This window comes from Macaca nemestrina, chromosome 4 (assembly GCF_043159975.1).
Source record: "Macaca nemestrina isolate mMacNem1 chromosome 4, mMacNem.hap1, whole genome shotgun sequence".
Classification (NCBI taxonomy): Eukaryota; Metazoa; Chordata; class Mammalia; order Primates; family Cercopithecidae; genus Macaca; species Macaca nemestrina.
The window spans coordinates 30,410,842-30,431,087 of record NC_092128.1 but is presented as its reverse complement, the minus strand read 5'-3'; the positions used below and the strand labels follow the sequence as shown (position 1 = coordinate 30,431,087).

The following is a 20,246-nucleotide window of genomic DNA, read 5'->3' as shown; positions in this document are numbered from 1 at the left end:
GACAGAGCCAGACTCCGTCTCAAAAAAAAAAGAAAAAAAAAAAAAAAAAAAAAGAAACGTCTACATTGTTTTTTGGGTTTTTTTGTTTTTGTTGTTTTTTCCCTGAGTGTACTCCTGAGTAAAAATGGCACAGGATAGCTAGAACTTGAGCAGAAAGCCCCAGCCTTTTTTGGCTTGAAGAGTCAGAGGACAGAAGACAGTTTGGGGCTCCAGAACACCTGAAGGTAGATTTCCTGGAATGAAGGAAGCCACAGAAGGCGAAGTCTTTAAATCTGCATATAAACTCCCCTCAAATCACAGGCTGACTGCTAAACTGGATGGAGGAATTTCCAAGAGCCCAGTAAAAGACAACCACTGGAGGTCTGAAAGAGCTACACAGATTTTGACTGTAGAGTTTGAATTTGAATCCCAAGTCAGAGGGTCTGGGTAAACACTTAGGGCTTTCCACTTAAAACTCCCAAAAGGCACACCATAGAGCTAAAATCTACATCCCAGGACTAAATATTTGTTCTGAGAGTAAGGGCAAAGCCAAAGCTAACTCACACTAGCAAAAGATAAAACCAAGCCTCAGCAGGTTCAAGGTGATCAACTAGTAAGTTAACTGCTTATTAGAACAAAAATCAACACTCCTCAATGGAAGATAATCCAGTCTCTAAAGTTCACTATCTACAATGTCTAATATACAATGAAAAATTATAAGGCATATGAAAGAAAAAAAAACCCAGAGGAAAATATGACTCATAGCCAAAAGAAAAAGCAGTCAGTAGAAGCAGAACCTGAGATGACCCAAGAAGTTGGCACCAGCCGAAAAAATCTTTAAACAGTGATATAAATATATTCAAGAACTGAAAGGAAAAAGATGATCATCGTGAGTTAATGGATCTCAACAGAAGAATGGGAAAAATAAAAATAACCAAATGGAAATTCCAGAACTGAAAACTACAACATGTCCAATGAAGAATTCACTGGATGGCTGAACAGCAGATTGGACAGCAGAAGAAGGGATCAGTGAATTTACAGATAGATCAATAACACAAAGATATCTGGAAAATTCCCAAACGCTTATGAATAAGCAATATACATCTAAATACCTTGTGAGTCAAAAGAGAAATCATAAGGAAAATTTGAAAGAATTTGAGCTGAATAACAATTTAAAAAAGTATTGGAAATTGAAGGAGGCAGCTAAAGCAGTACTTAGAGAAAAATTTATAGCTTTAAGTATTTATACTGGAAAATAAATGTTTAAAATTTAAACTTTCGCCTTGAGAAGCTGAAAGAGTGAATCAAATCTAAAATAAATAGGGGGAGATACTAAAAAGCAGAGCATAAAAAAATTAAATTTAAAATGAATAAAGAATGGAGAAAAATCAATGAAACCTGACACAAAACAACATAGTTCTCTCCTGTCTCCAGCATCTCCTCAGTAGGATCTGAGCCAATAGTTATGGATTTTCCAACCCCCTCATGATAGGAACTTGCTCAGTATCATCATTTTGAAGATTCCCAGATAGCACAAGAGAGGTAAACTGAGTTAGGAAAATACCCAGACTGATTTTCCTCTGCTGTCACACCACAGCAATCAGCAACACAGAAGACTTCTGTGACCACATGTGTGGGGATTTCTCACCAACAAGCAAACAATCAGTTCTGCAGCAGACACCAGCTGGGTGTCCTCTAATTTAGTTCTATTCTGGCACTACCTGGAGATAGCATCAGATCTTGTAGGTTGAGGGCTCAGTCCCCAAGATTGCCATTGCTCGGCCACCCACCCCTCCCCGCAACTCCACCTCCCACCTCTCACCTTCAGCTTCCAATCACAAGCTCCTGGGTTTTGTTACCTGTGCTTCCAACCGAATGACTACAAATAGGGGATCTCACAACGCCCTCCGTGGGTTCAATTAATTTGCTAAAGCAGCTCACAGAACTCAGGGAAACACTTAACACCAGTTTATTCTAACAGGTATTATAAAGGATACAGATGAAGAGATGCATAAGGAGAGGCATGCATGTGGGAAGGAGCATGAAGATTCCATGCCCTCTCCAGGTGCCACCCTCCAGGAACTTCTGTGTGTTCAGCTATCCAGAAGCTCCTTGAACCTTGTTCTTTTTGGGGGTTTTATGGAGGCTTCATTTCTTTCTTTTTTTTTTTTTTTTGAGACGGAGTTATTGGGGGAACAGGGTGGGAGGGCACTGTCTGGGAAGATGTGAGGACAGTATTAGGAGGGGCCAAAGATGTGGCCACCTAGCCTTGTACACTGGGTGTAAAAGGGTCCAGGGTATCTTGCACCCTTGCCATTTAGCCTCCCATCAGAAATGTTTGCAGAGGTGGGCACCTCAGCAGAGCCAGGATGAGCAGAGCTGCTCATCCCTTACCCTGGGCAGGACTTCAGGACCAGGGGCCAGAGGTCACCCTAAGGTGCCTATCCCTGAGCAGGGCACATGGATTGTGTGTGAGCCTGGCCTGAGTGGAACAAGCCAGCCTCCACTGTCTGCTGGGCTCTGCTGAGGTACCCACCTCTGCAAACGTTTCTGATGGGAGGCTAAATGGCGAGGGTCCAAGACACCCCGGGCCCTTTTACATCCAGTGTACAAGGCTAGGTGGCCACGTCTTTGGCCCCGCCTAGTACTGTCCTCACACCTTCCTAGACAGTGCCTCCCACCCTGTTCCCCCAACAGCAGAGGGAGACAATGGGCCCAAGCTGGAGGCAACCCAATCCCCAAGGAGCTCAGACCAAAAAGAGCCTCACCCAAGCACAAAGTCTTACCGGTACTCAAGCCACGGACAAAAATTCTCCCAAGTCATGGAAGCTATGGAGTAGAAGGAGGCAAGCTTCTGAGGAAGGGGCATGGGGTAAAGGAGGAAGAGAAAATATAAAAACTGGAGGCAGGCTGGGCACGGTGGCTCACGCCTGTAATCCCAGCACTTTGGGACGCCAAGGTGGGCGGATCACTTGAGGTCAGGAGTTCACCAACCTGGCTAACATGGTGAAACCCCGTCTTTACCAAAAAATACAAAAATTTGCTGCGCAAGGTGGCACGCTGCTGCATAGTCCCAGCTACTTGGGAGGCTGAGGTAGGAGAATTGCTCGAACCCAGGAGGCAGAGGTTGCAGTGAGCTGAGATCGCGCCACTGCCCTCCAGCCTGGGCAACAGAGCGAGACCGTGTTTCAAAACAAAACACCAAAATAAAATAAAAAATAAAAACGAGGTGTTTTAGGTGCATTTAGTATATACAATGCTCTTCCCAGGCTGAAAATCACCTTATCAATTTAGAACATGTTAATACACTAAGGCTTCACAGAAGATCACGTGAAACACACTTAGACCAGGATTTCTCAACGTCGGCACTACTGACATCGAAGATAATTCTTTGTCGTGGGGGCTGTCCTGTGCGTTGTAGGATGTTGAACAGCATCCCTCTCTTCTAGATGCCAAAATTAACACTGCCAACCCAGTCATGATAACCAAAAATGTCTCCCAACATTGCCAAATGACTCCTGAGAGACAAAACCCTTCCTTCCTCACTCCCTTCCCCTCCAGCTGAGATTCAACCATTGATTTAGATTTAGACTTACAAATGTTCAGAACCCAATATAATACAATCAAGTGAAAATTTGTTTTTCCATTTGTTCCGATTGTCCAGAAAAAAGGAGAGTCCTACCAAAGTGGATATTTTCTGAATAGTTTCAGGAGGTCTTTCTTTTCTTTTTCTTTCTTTTGTTCTTTCTTTCCCTCCCTCCCTCCCTCTCTCTCTCCCCGTGTCCCTCCCTCCCTCCCTCTCTTTCTCTTTCTTTCCTCCTTCCTTCCTTCCTTCCTCTCTCTCTCTCTCCTTCTTCCTTTCTTTCTCTCCCTTTCCTTTCTTTTTTTTCTTTTTTTTTTTTTTTCTGAGACAGAGTTTCGCTCTGTCACCCGGGCTGGAGTGCAGTGGCGCTATCTCAGCTCACTGCAAGCTCCATCTCCCGGATTCGCCCCATTCTCCTGCCTCAGCCTCCCAAGTAGGGACTACAGGCGTGTGCCACCACACCCGGCTAATTTTTTGTATGTTTAGTAGAGATGGGGTTTCACTGTGTTAGCCAGGATGGTCTCGATCTCCTGACCTCGTGATCTGCCCACCTTGGCCTCCCAAAGTGCTGGGATTACAGGCGTCAGCCACCGTGCCCGGCCCCCCCTCCCTTCCTCCCTCCCTTCCTTTCCTTCCTTCCTTCCTTCCTTCCTTCCTTCCTTCCTTCCTTCCTTCCTTCCTTCCTTCCTTCCTTCCTTCCTTCCTTCCTTCCTCTTTCTTTCTTTCTCTCTTTCTCTCTTTCTCTTTCTTTTTCTCTTTTCTTTTTCTTTCTTTCTCTCTTTCTCTTTCTCTCTCTTTCTCTTTCTCTCTTTTCCTTCCTTCCTTTTCTTCCTTCCTTCCTTCCTTCCCTTCTCCTTCCTTCCTTCCCTTCTTTTCTTCCTTCTGACAAGATCTCACTACATTGCGCAGGCTGGTCTTCAACTCCCAGCCTCCAGCAATCCTCCCTCCTCAGCCTCCTGTGCTGGGATTACAGGTGTGAGCCATTGTACCCAGCTAGGGGTTTTAAAATTTTTATTCTTATTAGAAGTGTATTTATTTATACGCCTTCCTTTTCCTAAAGTAGTTTAAGGGAGACTTGCAAGAATATATAGGACAAAACAAGAAACAATGAATCAAATGTAGAAGCAGAAGAAAGAGAAACAACAGTGGGGAGTTAAAGAGTCAGGAATTATACTGACATTTGATGACCCTGTGAACTTGCTACTGACAGGCGACACACTCAGCCTCATGCTTTCTAGCAGCTACTCATTTACATAATTGTCCAGAGAAAAAATGCAAACCAACTGTTCTTGGAGTTATGACAGACAAGAATGCCTCCCTGGGGACTTCACAAAGGAAACATTGTCCTCAACAACATCTTTGAGTAGACAGGACAACCAGTTGCACAGGATTGGGTCTAGTACTGACCCCTCAGTATGGATTCAACACAGCACAAAGCACAATTCGAAACCATTAGGGCAAGCTCCAAGTACTGCTGGGCTGCTCTGATCTAGAGGAAATTTTGGCTCTCTGGAGGCTCAAAATGCATTTCTCCCTATCCTTCTTATTGCTTCTCTCTGTTCAGTTTTTAATAATTTAATTTCTGGTTTGAATGGAGTATGTGTACATATATATGCATATGCATTGAGCTCAAAATTCAAAAAGTACAAAAGAATATACAGGCCAGGCATGGTAGCTCACACCTGTAATCCCAGCACTTCAGAAGGCTGATGCAGGCAGATCACTTGAGGTCAGGAGTTCGAGACCAGCCTGGCCAACACGGCCAAACCCCGTCTCCCCTAAAAATACAAAAATTAGCTGGGTGTGGTGGCATGCGCCTATAATCCCAGCTATTGGGGAGGCTGAGGCATGAGAATCACTTGAACCCAGCAGAGGTGGCAGTGAGCTGAGATTGTGCCACTGTACCCCAGCTTGGGAAACAGCAAAACACTCTTCAAAAAAAAAAAAAAAAAAAATTATATACATATGGCCAGGCGTGGTGGCTCGCGCCTGTAATCCCAGCACTTTGGGAGGCTGAGGCAGGTGGATTGCCTGAAGTCAGGAGTTCAAGACCAGCCTGGTCAACGTAGTAAAACCCTGTCTCTACTAAAAATACAAAAATTAGCCAGGTGTGGTGACACATGCCTGTAATCCCAGCTACTGAGAGGCTGAGGCAGGAGAATTGCTTGAGCCTGGGAGACGGAGTTTGCAGTGAGCTGAGATCTTGCCACTGCACTCCAGCCTGGCAGACAGAGTGAGACTCTATCTAAAAAAAAAAACAGAAGAAGAAGAAGAAGAGGGGCCGGGCGCTCAAGCCTGTAATCCCAGCACTTTGGGAGGCTGAGACGGGCGGATCATGAGGTCAGGAGATCGAGACCATCCTGGCTAACACGGTGAGACCCCGTCTCTACTAAAAAATACAAAAAACTAGCCGGGCGAGGTGGCGGGTGCCTGTAGTCCCAGCTACTCGGGAGGCTGAGGCAGGAGAATGGCGTGAACCCGGGAGGCGGAGCTTGCAGTGAGCCGAGATCTGGCCACTGCACTCCAGCCTGGGTGACAGAGCAAGACTCCGTCTCAAAAAAAAAAAAAAAAAAAAAAGAAGAAGAAGAAGAAGAAGAGGAATTCAGAGAAAAAGAAGTTTCTTTCCCACCCAGCCTCCCAACTACTCAGTTACCCTTCTCAGAGGCAACCAGTGGTAGCTTCTTGCTGTTCTTTATATATATAGGAAGTGACGGTGATTGAGATGATGTGTGTGACAATGTTGTCTGTTAAATACTGACCCATAAGGCTCTCCAGAGAAGTGATAAGGGAAGAACTGACATGCTCTTGTGAAAATGGGGACGCAGGATCTGCCTAAAAGTCATCCTCACACCTAGGAGGAGAGTGAGGAAGCTCCTGGAGGGAGGGCCAGGATTCTCCCTAAGAGACAAAGGAGCAACTGACGGCCTGAAGTCCCGCTGCATGGATGAAGGCCACAGTGATTTTAGCCTGGAAGCAAATTCAAGGTATGTGCCAGTGGATTTCCACCAGGGCCATGCTCCTCTCCGCCGACTCCACCATCTAGGAGGCTTTTGGAAGCATGCAGGGTGTTTCAGGGCTATCACAACAGTGGAGAAGGGATTACTGGTATTCAGTGGACAGGATGCAGCTCCAGATCAGCCACACAAAGAAGAATGATCCTGCCCCAAATTCCAACAGCACCTCTGAGAGAAGCACTGGCTAGGACCCAACCCTGGTCTCAGCTCTGAAACATCTTCAGCAAAGTCCCCCTAGGAGCCCTAGCTTTGAGCAACATCACTCTCTGGCACACTCACCAAGAGGAACAATTTAGGGAATGTGTGCTGAGGTAATGGAAGGACATGTTGCGTGCGCTTTTATTTATAAGTCAGTTTAAAGCTGGGGAACAGCGACCCAAAAAAGTCTCTTTGGTTTGAGAATAGATGAGCTGTTGCCTTCCTCTCTGGCTGGATTAGTTAGCTGAGCCAGTTGTCTGGCTCAGACACTTCGATGGAAATCGTGCAACTTTATCCCCTGAGTACAAAAGAATGCAGGCCAATGTATCCTCTAAAGTGAGGGCCATTCTTCCCACCTATCCAAGGGAGGGATTGGTTCAGTAGGAATCCTGCTTGAAAGGATGGAGTGTGGGATGGGCACAGTGGCTCACACCCGTAATCCTAGCTACTTGGGAGGCTGAGGTGGGAGAATCGCTTGAGCCCAGGAGGCAGAGGTTTCAGTGAGCTGAGATCGTGCCACTGCACTCCAGCCTGGGTGACAGAGTGAGACTCTTGTCTTAAAAAAAAAAAAAAAAAAGGATGGAGTGTGAAAGATTTCTCCAGGGTTACCATTTCTACTTCAAGCCAAGTGGTGAGGACTCATCTGCATATCTGTTGCCACTAGTGATTTTTTTGTGCACACTCCTAGAATTTTCTTTTTTCACTCATTCGTTCATTCCACGGACATGTGCTAAGTGATGACTGTGACAACAGTTGTGCTATGAGGATTAAGTGGGATTAATCTGGTAAAGTGCTTACACAAGGCTGGGCACACAGAAATGCCTGGGAATAGCCTGTATTGTCAGCAGTACTGCCAAGGATCAGACGTTGGGGGAGACCCAAAAGACCAATAAAACAGTATCTGCCCCCGTGGAGCTCTGAGCTCACAAAAGACCTCCCCTCCGGAAGTGAGCAAGAATCCAGGATGCGATGGATGTGTACAGGGATGGTGGAAGCACAAAAGACAGAGAGCCCAACCAAGCCCATCAGGGTCTCCTACGAGTCCCCAGTTTCTGAGGTGTGATCACCCCCCCTCACTCTCTTTGGGAACGTCCCAACCTAGACCACCCTTAGGCTGCCAGCAGCTCCTTCCTGGGCAGCTTCCCTGGGTAGGATGTTCAGGGCAGGCTACCGTGGGGGAGGGAGTGTGGGTATTGACAGGATATAGTCCCCATTTCTGGTTTTTTAGAAAGTCTGGGTAGCAGTGTGTACTGCATTTAAAACAGTCTTAGGATTCAGATAAATGTGAATAAGCTGAATTTAGGCAAGTTAAAGCATTCTGATAAACATGAAGTATACGCTGAATTCAGGCAGTTGTTTATCTTACACTGAGGTGATACTGCTCTCACAAGGTTGCTGGAAGGTTAAATAAGATCTGTAAAGCAGGGAGCACCCTGCCTGGCCCACAACAAGCATTAAATGACAGCTTTCCTACTATGTATTTCTCTCCCCCTCGTGTTGCCATCATAACCCGTTTCCTTTGACAGCGCTTTACAGTTCGCAAGGTGCTTTCATATACATTGTCTCATGCGATCCTCACCCTGTAAGGTAGACAGGGTAGGTGTTACCTTCCCCAACCAGCAGATGAAGACACTGAAGATTTTAGCAAACATCACCTAGTCAAGAGCAAGCTGGGACAATCTTCTGGGTCCTCACCTGGGAGTCTAATGGGTTTGGAGAATGCTTTTCTGGTGGTCTGATCATGAGGTAAGAAAGAAGAGTAGCTCTCAACTGAGTGCAAGAGACCCCAGATGGGCTCACCAGCCCTAAGGGTCCTCAGGGAAATAGTGGTTCCTGGAGCCTGGCTTCTTCCCCAGCAGGACCTCCATGAACTCTGCTTGGGAGTCCTGGCGGGGTAACTGGCAGGTCAGGGGGAAGAATGGACCCTGCCTGTAGGCCCAGGCAGAGGAGCATCTGTGTGGCTCCGCAACGAGCTAGGGAGGAGCAGGAGAGAACTCAGGAGCAACGCCTGCTGGAGCGCAGCCGCCTGGGCCTGGAGCCAGCCTGGAAGTGGGAGGAGAGAGGCTCGTTCTAAGAACTACAGACTGCTTCTGTGGCTGCTGCTGATGTGGCAGGGGGAGCACATCTGGTAAGAGCTAATTGCCTGTGGCTCGTTGGTCTAGGGGTATGATTCTCGCTTAGGGTGCGAGAGGTCCCGGGTTCAAATCCCGGACGAGCCCTGCTTTTTCTGTCCGTTCTCTGCTGCCACATACATATACACCGCCTACCCCTTCTAGGGTGGAAGCAAAGAGATAGCCTCCTGGTGTGTGGCTAAAGGACCCTGAGGACAAGCTGGCAGTCAGTCGCCCCATTGCCCTGACCTATACTTACCCCATTATTTCCACTGGGGCCAAACTGAGCAGGAGGGGACTGGCAGAGCATCTGGCTGGCCTGCATTTTATTTGGCAGAAAGACAGCCTGTCAGAGACATCAGGACAAGGAGCGGGCTGGGCCAGAGCTGGAGGTCAGGATCAGGCAAGCTCTCAACATAAAACCCAAGCTATGAAATGCACTGGACTCAAAGTCCAAAAGCTAGGATGACAGTTACAGTTCTGAGTCTCGAAACTTACTTCTCAGAGTTGTTGGGAGGATGAAATCAGAAACTGTAATGCACCCTAGAGATGTAGGGATTGCTAGGAATCATGTTACACACAAAGAGAATCTAAATGGGAACTTCTGGCAACATGAAAGACTGGACTAAGGTAGCTATCCCTTCATCCAGTGCCCCCAAACACACACAGGGATGTTGGATAAAATGGAATTCAAAAATTAAAATGGTACAATCCCAACTTTTTTTTAATAAAGGAAATTATCAGCTATCAGGATTAAAGAAGGAACATAAAAAACAAACAAAAAAAGCCAGGCCAGTGGCTCATGCCTATAATTCCAGCACTTTGGGAGGCCAAGGCAGGTGGATCACCTGAGGTCAGGAGTTCGAGACCAGCATGACCAACAAGGCGAAACCCAATCTCTACTAAAAATACAAAAATTAGCTGGGCATGGTGGTATGCACCTGTAATCCCAGCTACTTGGGAAGCTGAGGCAGGAGAATCGCTTGAACCCAGGAGGCGGAGGTTGCAGTGAGCCAAGATGGCACCACTGCACTCCAGCCTGGGCAACAGAGCAGGACTCCATCGAAAGGAAGAAAGAAAGAGAGAGAGAGAGGGAGGGAGGGAGGGAGGAAGGAAGGAAGGAAGGAAGGAAGGAAGGAAGGAAGGAAGGAAGGAAGGAACAAAGGAAGGAAGGAAGGAAGGAAGGGCGGGCAGGCCAAAAAAAAATGGGGGCCGGGGAGAAGGATGTCACAATGGCCTATTGTTGATGTCACACACAGATAAGATAGACACCCAAGATCTGGAGCTGTGTCTCAATGCTTCCAGCTGTAGGATACATGGCCTCACCTGCCAGAGGCAGGGAGCCAAAGCTGAAACCCCTTCATAAAGCTCAGAATATAAAAGATCCATCTTGTTCGTCAAAAGAAGATTAAAGGCTGAGCACAGTGGCTCACACCTGCTATCCCAACATTTTGGGAGGCTGAGGCGGGGTGCTCACTTGAGCCTACGAGTTTGATACCAGCCTGGGCAACACAGCAAAACCCCTTCTCTACAAAAAAATAAATTTAAAAAATTAGCCAGGTGTGGTGGTGTGCACTGCAGTCCCAGCTACTTCAGAGGCTGAGGTGGGAGCATCACTTGAACCTGGGAGGTTGAGGCCACAATAAGCCATGATCACATCACTGCACTCCAGCCTGGGCAACACAGCCAGACCCTGTCTCTGAAAAGAAAGAAAAAGAAAAGAAAAGTGGACTAAAACCCAGCAAGGAAGCAGAGAAAAGGGGTGGAAATACAAGTCAACCCTGAGAAATTGATGTTCTAAGTCTGACCAAGTATTGTATCTGGATTTCTGTTTTCATGGTGCTGAATCCAAGCGAGAAATTAAATATAAACTTGGTTTATGACGCTTGAAATCCTTAGGAATACCACACAGCCACACAGAAGCAAAAAGAGTTCTATAAGACTATTTTCATATAACAAGGGCATATAGGACTCCCACCAAAACCAGCCAACCAACCAACCCATCAAAATTACAAAAACCCAAAATGTGCTGAAGAAGAGCTCACAATAAAAATTATGGACTTGTATAATATTAAATATTACAAACTTTCCCTGCTTTTCCCTCTGTCCAGAGAGATACAGAATGCTTTAAGTGCTCTGTGACCCAGCCAGCTGAAATGTTTTTCGCTATAGGCTTGAACCCAAGCTAGGGCCTTGAACATTCACAGGCACTGATAAAGGTGTTTAGGTTGTTGCTGAAAACACTGAAGGACAAACCATGTTGCTAAACATATAGAAGCTAGCCCTGTCCCCAGTCAAATTCCTGAAACCCTCATTTAAACTTCATAACCCAGCTCCCTCATTGTGGACACACCTAGGTAGAACATCCCTTATCTTGCTCTCTGCCTTGAGGATCCACGGCAGCTCACTTTGTATGTACATTCCCCTAATAAATGCTTTGGACCAATCCCCTGATGTTTACCACTTGGTGTTTTTGGAATCTCAACCAGCCCCGTTTCAGAACAGTTTGGGGCACTCCCTTGTGGAATTACTGCTTTTGGGGTGATTCTAGCCACAGGTTCAGCTGAGAAGAAACAAAACTAGACAAGGAAGCAATTCATCATAAGGAAGGGTTGGTGGACACTGCAAACAGGAGAGCACTCCAAGAACTATACATGATAGAACAACATGAAAAACATTATATAATAAATATATGTAGAAGAATTCAAGACAAGAAAATAAACCATAGGAAAAAAAATCAAATACCACATGAAGAAATGAAAGACATAACCACTGAAACTAACGACTCTTAGCACCGGAAAATTATACTTAATAACAAAGAAGACATTAAAGACTCAGTGATGCATTAAACAGGAGATTATTAGACTCAGGCAAAGAGAGAATAAGTGAACTGGAAAAGAGAGCTGATGAAATCATTCAAAATCTGAAAAAGTCGGAAAGTGATAAGATAGAAAATATGAAAGAATAGCTAAAAAAACATGAGTGAAAGAATGAGACAGACTAACATATATCTAATAGGAAGGAGTTCCTGAATGTGACTGAGAGAATGGGGAAAATATAATATTCCAATAGATAATGGTTGAGAATTTTAATGGAAGAAAGACACAGTCCTCAGGTTGAAGAGTCCTGAGCTCTGAAACACACTGTGGAGAAACTGCAGGATATTGAAGAAAGAGAAAAGTCTTTTTTTTTTTTTTTTTGAGACAGGGTCTCACTCTATTGCCCAGGCTAGATTGTGGTAGTGTGATCATAGCTCACTGAAGCCTCAAACTCCCAGGCCCAAGCAATTCTTCCACCTCAGCCTCCTAAGCAGGTAGAACTACAAATGTGTGCCGTCACGTCTAGCTAATTATTTGTTTATTTATTTTGAGATGGAGTCTTGCTTTGTTGCCCAGGCTGGAGTTATTTTTTTATTTTTATAGAGACAGAGTCTTGCCATGTTGCCCAGGCTGATCTCAAACTCCTGGGCTCCAGCCATCTTCCCAAGGCACTAGGATTATAGGCATGAGCCACCATACCTGAGAAAAACCTTAAAACAACCGGAAAGAAAAATGCCTGTCTGCCTACAAAGATAACAATTATATTTGCAGCTCACTTCTAGCAACAGGATATTGATTATAGGGGGAAAAAAAATGGAAAACAAAATATTATAGAAAAGACTTATTTTTTCAACCAGGTATGGTGGCTCATGCCTGTAATCCCAGCACTTTGGGAGGCCAAGGTGGGTGGATCACCTGAGGTCATGAGTTCAAGACCAGACTGGCCAACATGGTGAAACCCTGTCTCTACTAAAAATACAAAAATTAGCCAGGTGTGGTGGCACCCACCTGTAATCCCAGCTGCTTGGGAGGCTGAGACTGAAGAATCGCTTGAACCCAGGAGGCAGAGGTTGCAGTGAGCTGAGATCACGCCACTGCACTCCAATCTGGGTGACAGAGCGAGACACCTCAAAAAAAAAAAAAAAAAAAAAAGAAAGAAAGAAAGAAAGAAAAGAAAAGACGTATTGTTTTTAATTATAGAGAAAAATTTTGTCACTTACTAGCAGCAAAAGATTATAGGGAAAAACATCTTCAAAAGGCTAAGAGAAAATAACTGTCACCTAGAATTTGATGCCTACCAAATTTCCATTAAAAGGGCATGAAATAAAGACATTTTAAGATATTAACTGGGAATGCTGACCCCTCAAAGACTACACTGAAATGTCACAAAGGGTAGATTTTATAAGAGGGAAATGGAAATAAGAAGGAACGGTGAGCAGAGAAATTTATAAATATGTTAGTAGATCTAATCAAGCCTTGAGACAGATGATGATGATAAAGATGGTGGTGGTGGTGATAATGGTGAGGAGGATGATTCCTGGGGTTAGAAAGAAGGGGAAACTAAAATACTAGATAGAAATATGGGAGATGGTGGGGAAAGAAGAACAGAGTTAACATGTTCTAAGATCTTTCTATTACTCAGAAAAGTATAGTGATATTGATTCACCGTAGACCTAAGTAAGAATGTTTAGAAATATATAAAGAGGTAATCACTAAAAGAGTAGAAATAGAATGTGTAACTTCCAAATAAGTGGGGGCCAGAGGATAAATAAAATAAAGCCACTGTTAGTGGTGTTTAAATTGGTCTAACTATATTATACAGCAATTTGGCAATGGCTAGTGAAATTTAAGATGCACCTACCTATGACCCAGAAATTCCACTTCTAGGTATCCATCCTAGGAGAACTCATGAAATTGTCAAGTGCAGCATTGTTTTTAATATGGAAAACTGGAAACAGTCAAAATGTCAATTAGCAGAAAAATGGATAAATTGCAGGGTATTCAAACAATGAAACAGTATTCAGTAGTTAAAATTCATAAACTGGAGCTATATGAAACAACATGGATAAATTTACAAAAAAAAAAAGAGTTTGCAGAAGAATGCGTACAATATAACACTATTTAGATAAATTCCTAAAACACACAAGTCACAATTATGTATTGTTGGTAGATACATTCGTAAAAGGTAAAACATACATACAGGTAAAACTGGAAAACCATAAATAGAGGGCTACCTCGAATCAAACATGGCAAGATCTGACTGGTTGTAGGATTTCAGCTCTGTGTGCATGGGTTATTTGTTACGTTATTCTGTTTACCATACTTTTTGCATGTTTCAAATACTCATATTTTTTTTCTTTTTAATGAAAGGATCTAGGCATTTAGAAATAAGGGTAAAGGGGGATAAATGGCTACATCAGTCCTCAAAGAGGATGATCCCCTGGGATGAGATTAGGAGGGAGGCTGAGCCCTGAGTCCAGGGATTACAGGGATTAATTCAGATCATCCCCCTAGGTTGATCACCTTGCTGACATGCCCACCACTCCTGGCCCCTCAGAGATGCATTTCTGGACCACAGCCCACCTCCCTCATAGCTCTTAAGCTCTTTTCTCCCGCCTTTTAACTGCCCCCCTCCCTCAACCCGGTACTGGTCTGGCCAGGGTTTGACCAAGTTTGGCTCCTGAAAATAGACTGGTTCAGGTCTCCCTTGAATGTTCTCCCAAATCAAGGGTGAAAGGTGACCTGCATGCCAGAAGCCAGGGAGAGATTAGTCTTAATACTCAGGATCAGAGCTCCCTGAGGAGAGCTTGAACCTTGGATGTCACCGTCGACAATTTCCCTGCTGTGCCTCCCTCCATTCACCAAGAGGTCAGCAGTCAAGGCCAACTGCTAACGTGACCCTGCTGGCGGAGGCAGAACCATGAGGAGCTGCGCTGGGCAGAAAGGACAGCCAGTAAGCTTCCAGAACTAGTCTTTGCCAGTTCCCGGAGCACTGCATCCCTCAAGCCCCCAGTGCAGCTCCTTTCTACCACCCCTGACAAATGCTCTGCTCCCCAAATCTGGACAGCCTTGGTGTCTGCATGCAGTAAACCCTCTGCAGAAGGGGTCTGGGTGGGCTTATTCAACTTTCCCCACAGCTGTGTCACCTTGGCCACAGGATCTGGAGTAGAATCCTGTCATCTGGGAAGCAAAGGAAACATCCTTGATCTCTGCTCATTGTCTCTCTGCTGAGACAATGAGAGAGGCAGAGGAAGAAAAAAGGAGCAAGGAGTGGGGGGAGGGAGAGAGACTTATAGACAACATCATCATGAATAGGCAACATTTAACACCACAAATATGAAATCATGTTAGATGATAAGATAGGGCATTAACTGGGTCTCTGGGAGATCGACCTTTAACTCATTTATCCTGTGTCAGAAACTCGGTCAGATGCTGGAGATACAAAGATAACTGAGATCCCCATAACATTCAAGAAACTGGGCAGAGCCTGGACAACCCAGAGGTCCTGGTGCTGTTACAGACAGACAGACAGGGACGAGCACCACAGAAGCGCCTAGTAGGGCAGGGATGGGGTACCAGTCAGAGAAGGCCACCTGGAGGTGACCCCCAGCTGAAAAGTAGGGGAAGTCCAAGCAAAAAAGGGCTTCCTTCCCGTGGAACAGGAATGGCTTGTGGACGTGGAAGCCTGTGGGATGTCAGAGGCATTTGAGCCAGAGCAACTCCATCTTGAATAGGAGCTGGGTAAAATGAGGCTGAGACCTACTGGGCTGCATTCCCAGACGTTTAAGGAATTCTAAGTCACAGGATGAGATAGGAGGTTGGCACAAGACACAGGCCATAAAGACCTTGATGATAAAACAGCTTGAAATAAAGAAGCCAGCCAAAATCCACCAAAACCAAGATGGCAGTGAGAGTGACCTCTGGTCATCCTCACTGCTACACTCCTACCAGTGCCATGACAGTTTACAAATGCCATGGCAACGGCAGGAAGTTACCCTACATTGTCTAAAAGGGGGCGGCATGAATAATCCACCCCTTGTTTAGCATATCATCAAGAAATAACCATAAAAATGGGCAAACAGCCGCCCTTGGGGCTGCTCTGTCTATGGAGTAGCCATTCTTTATTCCTTTGCTTTCCTAATAAACTTGCTTTTACCTTATTCTACGGACTTGCCCTGAATTCTTTCTTGCGTGAGATTCAAGAACCCTCTCCTGAGGTCTGGATCCGGACCCCTTTCCTGCAGCGGGGGGAACGCAGATAATGTGAGTGAATGTGCTAGAGAAGGGATCTGCGTGTGTCCCTGGCTTAGGAATCTCCCAGCCATTTCCTGGATGTGCTGGGGAGCCCCTGTTGCGAACTGTACCCACTTCTATCCTTGCTGAGACCTGCCGAGATGTGAGAACTGCCTCTTCAAAAGCCGGCACCCAGTGGACATAGCTTGAATAAAAGAATGGTGGAAGACGTGAAATAAGCCCCCCGGGCTTCCAAATCTCCCTTCCACGAGAGTGAACATCAGTCGTGCCCACTCTCGCGGGCTACAGTGGGGGCGTGGCTCACAGCCCACCTGGTGTGGGACCGGAAGGGAAGCCAGGGCGGAGGAGAGGGGGTCTTCGGGCCCTGAGGCTTGGTGGGGCCACCGGAGGGCCCCCCTAAGAGGGTCCCTGGCCCTGGTTCGGTAGGGGGTCGCGGAAAGCGGAAAGCTCAGGGCCCTGCCGTTCGCCCATCCGGGCCTCGACTTCCCTCCTCCAGCCCCCAGGCTGCCGAGGGGCCACCGGGCAGGGCTGAGCAGGGCCTGAGGCCGGAGTCCGCGCCGACTGCTTGGTGGGGGCGCCGGCTGGGCGGGGGAGGGAAGGAGGGAGGGGCGCGCGTGTCTGCGCGCTTGGAGGAAACAGTCCCACCTCGTCCTTTGCTGTCCCCATTGCTGAGCATGACTGGGCCCTGACACCTGGTGCAGAAGGGTCCCTGCGCACAGCAGACCCCGGGGGGATCCGCTGCCAGAACCAGGGGATCTCGCTCCTCCCTCTTGGGACAGCCTTAAGCCTAGGAGCTCCTGACACTGTCCGGGCCCCGCAGCTCCCCGCGCTCCCTCGGGGAGAGACTTGGGGCGTATCCGGGGTCGCGCTCACCCTCCCAAGCCGCCCCCTGCACCGGCTCGGAGTTCCCGAGTGCTGGGAGGGCTTCCGGGCGGCGGCGAGCGGCGGGGGGCGGTGTCAGGAGGCCCGGCCAGGCCCCGCCCCCTCTCCCGCCCCCCCCCTTCCTGCGCACCCGGCTCGGGTCCCCGGGCTCGCGGCTGCGGCTTCTGCTCGGGGAGGCGTAAGGCGGCGGCGGGAGCGGTCATGGAGGCGGGCGCCGGAGCCGGCGCGGGAGCCGCGGGCTGGAGCTGCCCGGGACCAGGTCAGAGCCGCCCCTCCCTCACCTCTCCACCGCCCCTCCTTTCTCTCCTCCATCCCTCCTCCCTCCAGACCCCCAGGTGCTCCTGGCCTCCGCGGCTCCCCCTTCTCCGCCCAGAGTCTTCCTCCCTCCATCCTGGCCTCCACCGGGGCCCGGTCTCCATCTTTCCGGCCTGGGGCTGGGGCTTCAGCGCACCGGCCGCATCCTGTCTGGTGGTCCCTCCCCAGCGCGTCTCTCCACTCCAGTCCGACGGTGCTTCCAGCCTTCGGGGCTCCAGACCCCGCACCTCCTGCAGCCCCGGAGATTCCTGAGCGCGGGGCGAGGGTGGGGTGGGCAAGGTCCAGCGAGAGAATGAGAGGGGAGGGGAGGGGAGCGGTCGCTGCCCTTCCCCTTCCCACACGCCCCCCACTCCTCCCTCCCTCCGTAGGCCACCTCACCCTTTCAGCCTCTTCTTCACTGGCTCCCGCCCTCTTTCTGTCTTGCCCCTCTCCTCCCTGTCTCCCTGGACTAAATACGCACACCCCCTCTTTCTGTGCAAGCAAGAGGGGCCTGGAACAGGGGATTCTGAGGAGGCTGGGCGTCAGGACTGGGGTCTCCGCAGGCAGAGCATGAGAGGTGGTGGAGAGAGAGAGGAGTCGCAGAGACGGGAGAGTGAGTCAGGCACCTCCACTGGGATTACAGATCCCAGAGCCCCGAGGAGCTGGAAGGCATGTCCCCTTCTTTGCACCCCAGCCCGCAGCCAGTCCCCCATCCCCCAGCCCTTCCTTTCTCCGTGCTCTCAGGACCCACAGTGACCACTCTAGGCTCCTATGAGGCCTCTGAGGGCTGTGAGAGGAAGAAGGGCCAACGCTGGGGCTCCCTGGAACGACGAGGGATGCAAGCTATGGAGGGTGAGTTTTCCCAAAAGGCTTCTTTCTTTCCCTTCCCCTCCTCCCTTAATTCCCTTTCTTCCTCCCTTTGACCCCCAGGCCTCTAAGCCGGGACACAGCCCTTCCCTCAGTTCATCTTAGCCCCTCTTCCTGCAGCTCAGAGCGCCAGCCCTTCCCAGGGCTCAGGCTTTGACGGAAGTTTAGGGTGCATCCCTTCGGGACCCCAGTCAACCCCCAGCTAACCAGGTTGTGTGTCCCAAGGGAGCTGCCAGACAGAGAAAGAGGCCTGGTTGGACAGAGCTTTGAAGCAGCCTTTCAGCAGGGGGTTTGTCCTCACTGCCTGCCGACCCAGATCCCAAGCTGTCTCTTATTATAAAAAGCCAGGAACTGGGCATGTGAATTGTCTTTCTGGGGCCACCACCATTAACTTCGAATGGAAGCCTGTGGCTTTGGTTCTCTAGGATACCTTACTGCCTGAAAGAGATTGCCTAGGAGGGGGCGCGTGAGGCCATCCTCCCAACACACGTGTATCCCCACCACACCCATGTGACTTGGCAGTTGCTGCCAACACCAGGCCCCTGGAAGGACGCTGGTCCATTTTCCAGGACTTCCTGTGAAGTATTGCACGTTGCACATTCAGTATGGGCAAACCTGCTCCCCCTAAGAGGGACAGATGGCACAAGGGGTCCCAGACGAACCTAGGGCTGCTGATGTTAGATAAAGTAAGACCAGAGATTCAGAATTTTAAAACAAAGCAAACAATCATCATCCAGACAACATTTTGCTATTTATAGGGACTGCATTGCAGTAAAGGAGCGGGTGCTCACAACCAGAGGCTGGGGGCCAGCACCAAACCCCAGTTTTTTTAATGCATTAAAATAGCAGGCTTTCTTTTACACACAAGTACAGCCTAAAACTTCCCCTGAAAGCTGCTTTGTGGTCAGCAGAGTAGGAGGGGCTTCATATGGCTCAGCTAGGGGAGAGGAGACTTTGTGACATGCAGCAGGGAAAAACAAGGTGGACCTTGTAGAAAATTTCAAACAGGTATTTAATAATATACATTTGAAAGGGCACCAGCGTTTATCCAATGAAACCTCTACAATCAGATATTTTCTTTCTCTACCTGCTGACGGGCAATGCTTTCTTATTACGGAAAGGCTGATTTTTCACAAGCCACCTGGATAGTGTTTTGTTTGGTTGTTTTTGTTTGTTTGTTTGTTTGAGATGGAGTCTCACTTTGTCGCCCAGGCTGGAGTGCAGTGGCTCGAACTCGCCTCCCTGCAACCTCCACTTGCCATTTTCAAATGATTCTCCTGCCTCAGCCTCCCAAGTAGCTGGGATTATAGGCATGTACTACCATGCCCAGGTAATTTTTTTGTATTTTTAGTAGAGATGGGGTTTCACCATGTTGACCAGGCTGGTTTGGAAGTCCTGGCCTCAAGTGATCCACCCACCTCAGCCTCCCAAAGTGCTAGGATTACAGGCATGAGCCAGCATTCCCGGCCAGTTTTGTTTTGTTTTGTTTTGTTTTTGTTTTTAACTTTTGAGAAATCTCCAAACTGTAACTGTTACCCCATTTGACCGAAAGATCCACTCACTGTCTCCTTTCTTGACTACTTGTCCTGCTACTCAGAGGCCAGCCTAGAAGAAGCAGGTAATCCTGTGCAAGTGTCTCATGCTGAGCGGGCACCAGCCTGCCTACAGGCAATGGTGGGAGGCTACCATGTGCAACATTGGTCCAGGAAGGGCCTGGGAGGTGGAGGGGCTGCCTCTCAACTTGACCCTCACACCTGAGGATTCATCTTGAGTATAGGTCTTGCCCAGAGGCACCTTGGGAGATACCAGGTGGCACTAGTATATTATCTCTGCCCTGGGATAGTGAGTTTGAGGGCCCTGGAAGGACTGCGGAAAGGAAGTTGGTGCTGACTCCCTGGTGGGATGGCTGTCTCTCCTAGGGGAGGTGTTACTCCCAGCTCTCTATGAAGAGGAAGAAGAAGAAGAAGAGGAGGAAGAAGAGGTGGAAGAAGAAGAAGAGCAAGTGCAGAAAGGTGGCAGTGTTGGCTCTCTGTCAGTCAACAAGCACCGGGGACTGAGCCTCACGGAGACAGAGCTGGAGGAGCTGCGGGCTCAGGTGCTGCAGCTGGTGGCAGAACTGGAGGAGACCCGGGAACTGGCAGGGCAGCATGAGGACGACTCCCTGGAGCTACAGGGTAAGTGCCTGGGCCAGGGCCCAGTGCCCGGGCCCAGAGGCTCTGCACTCCCCTGGATCCGAGCTTGACAC

At 48.2% G+C, this 20,246-nt stretch overlaps 1 protein-coding gene and 1 non-coding gene across 4 annotated transcripts in view; both read left to right on the top strand.

The window, feature by feature from the left end:
• Positions 1–8,921: 8,921 nt before the first annotated feature.
• TRNAP-AGG (transfer RNA proline (anticodon AGG)) lies at positions 8,922–8,993 on the top strand. The gene has a single exon. It is a non-coding gene; the product is annotated as a tRNA-Pro (tRNA).
• Positions 8,994–16,960: 7,967 nt separating this feature from the next.
• LOC105474517 (coiled-coil domain containing 136) overlaps positions 16,961–20,246 on the top strand; it is a 31,273-nt gene continuing 27,987 nt past the window's right edge. Inside the window, exons 1-3 of one of the 3 annotated variants that reach the window (XM_011729279.3) lie at positions 16,961–17,099; positions 17,879–17,986; positions 19,921–20,175. In XM_011729279.3, the coding sequence (XP_011727581.1) occupies positions 17,042–17,099; positions 17,879–17,986; positions 19,921–20,175 (421 nt within the window). In that variant the 5' untranslated portion in view covers positions 16,961–17,041. The remainder of the gene's footprint in view (positions 17,100–17,878; positions 17,987–19,920; positions 20,176–20,246) is intronic. The other 2 variants (XM_011729263.3, XM_024790681.2) reach the window with 2 other exon arrangements.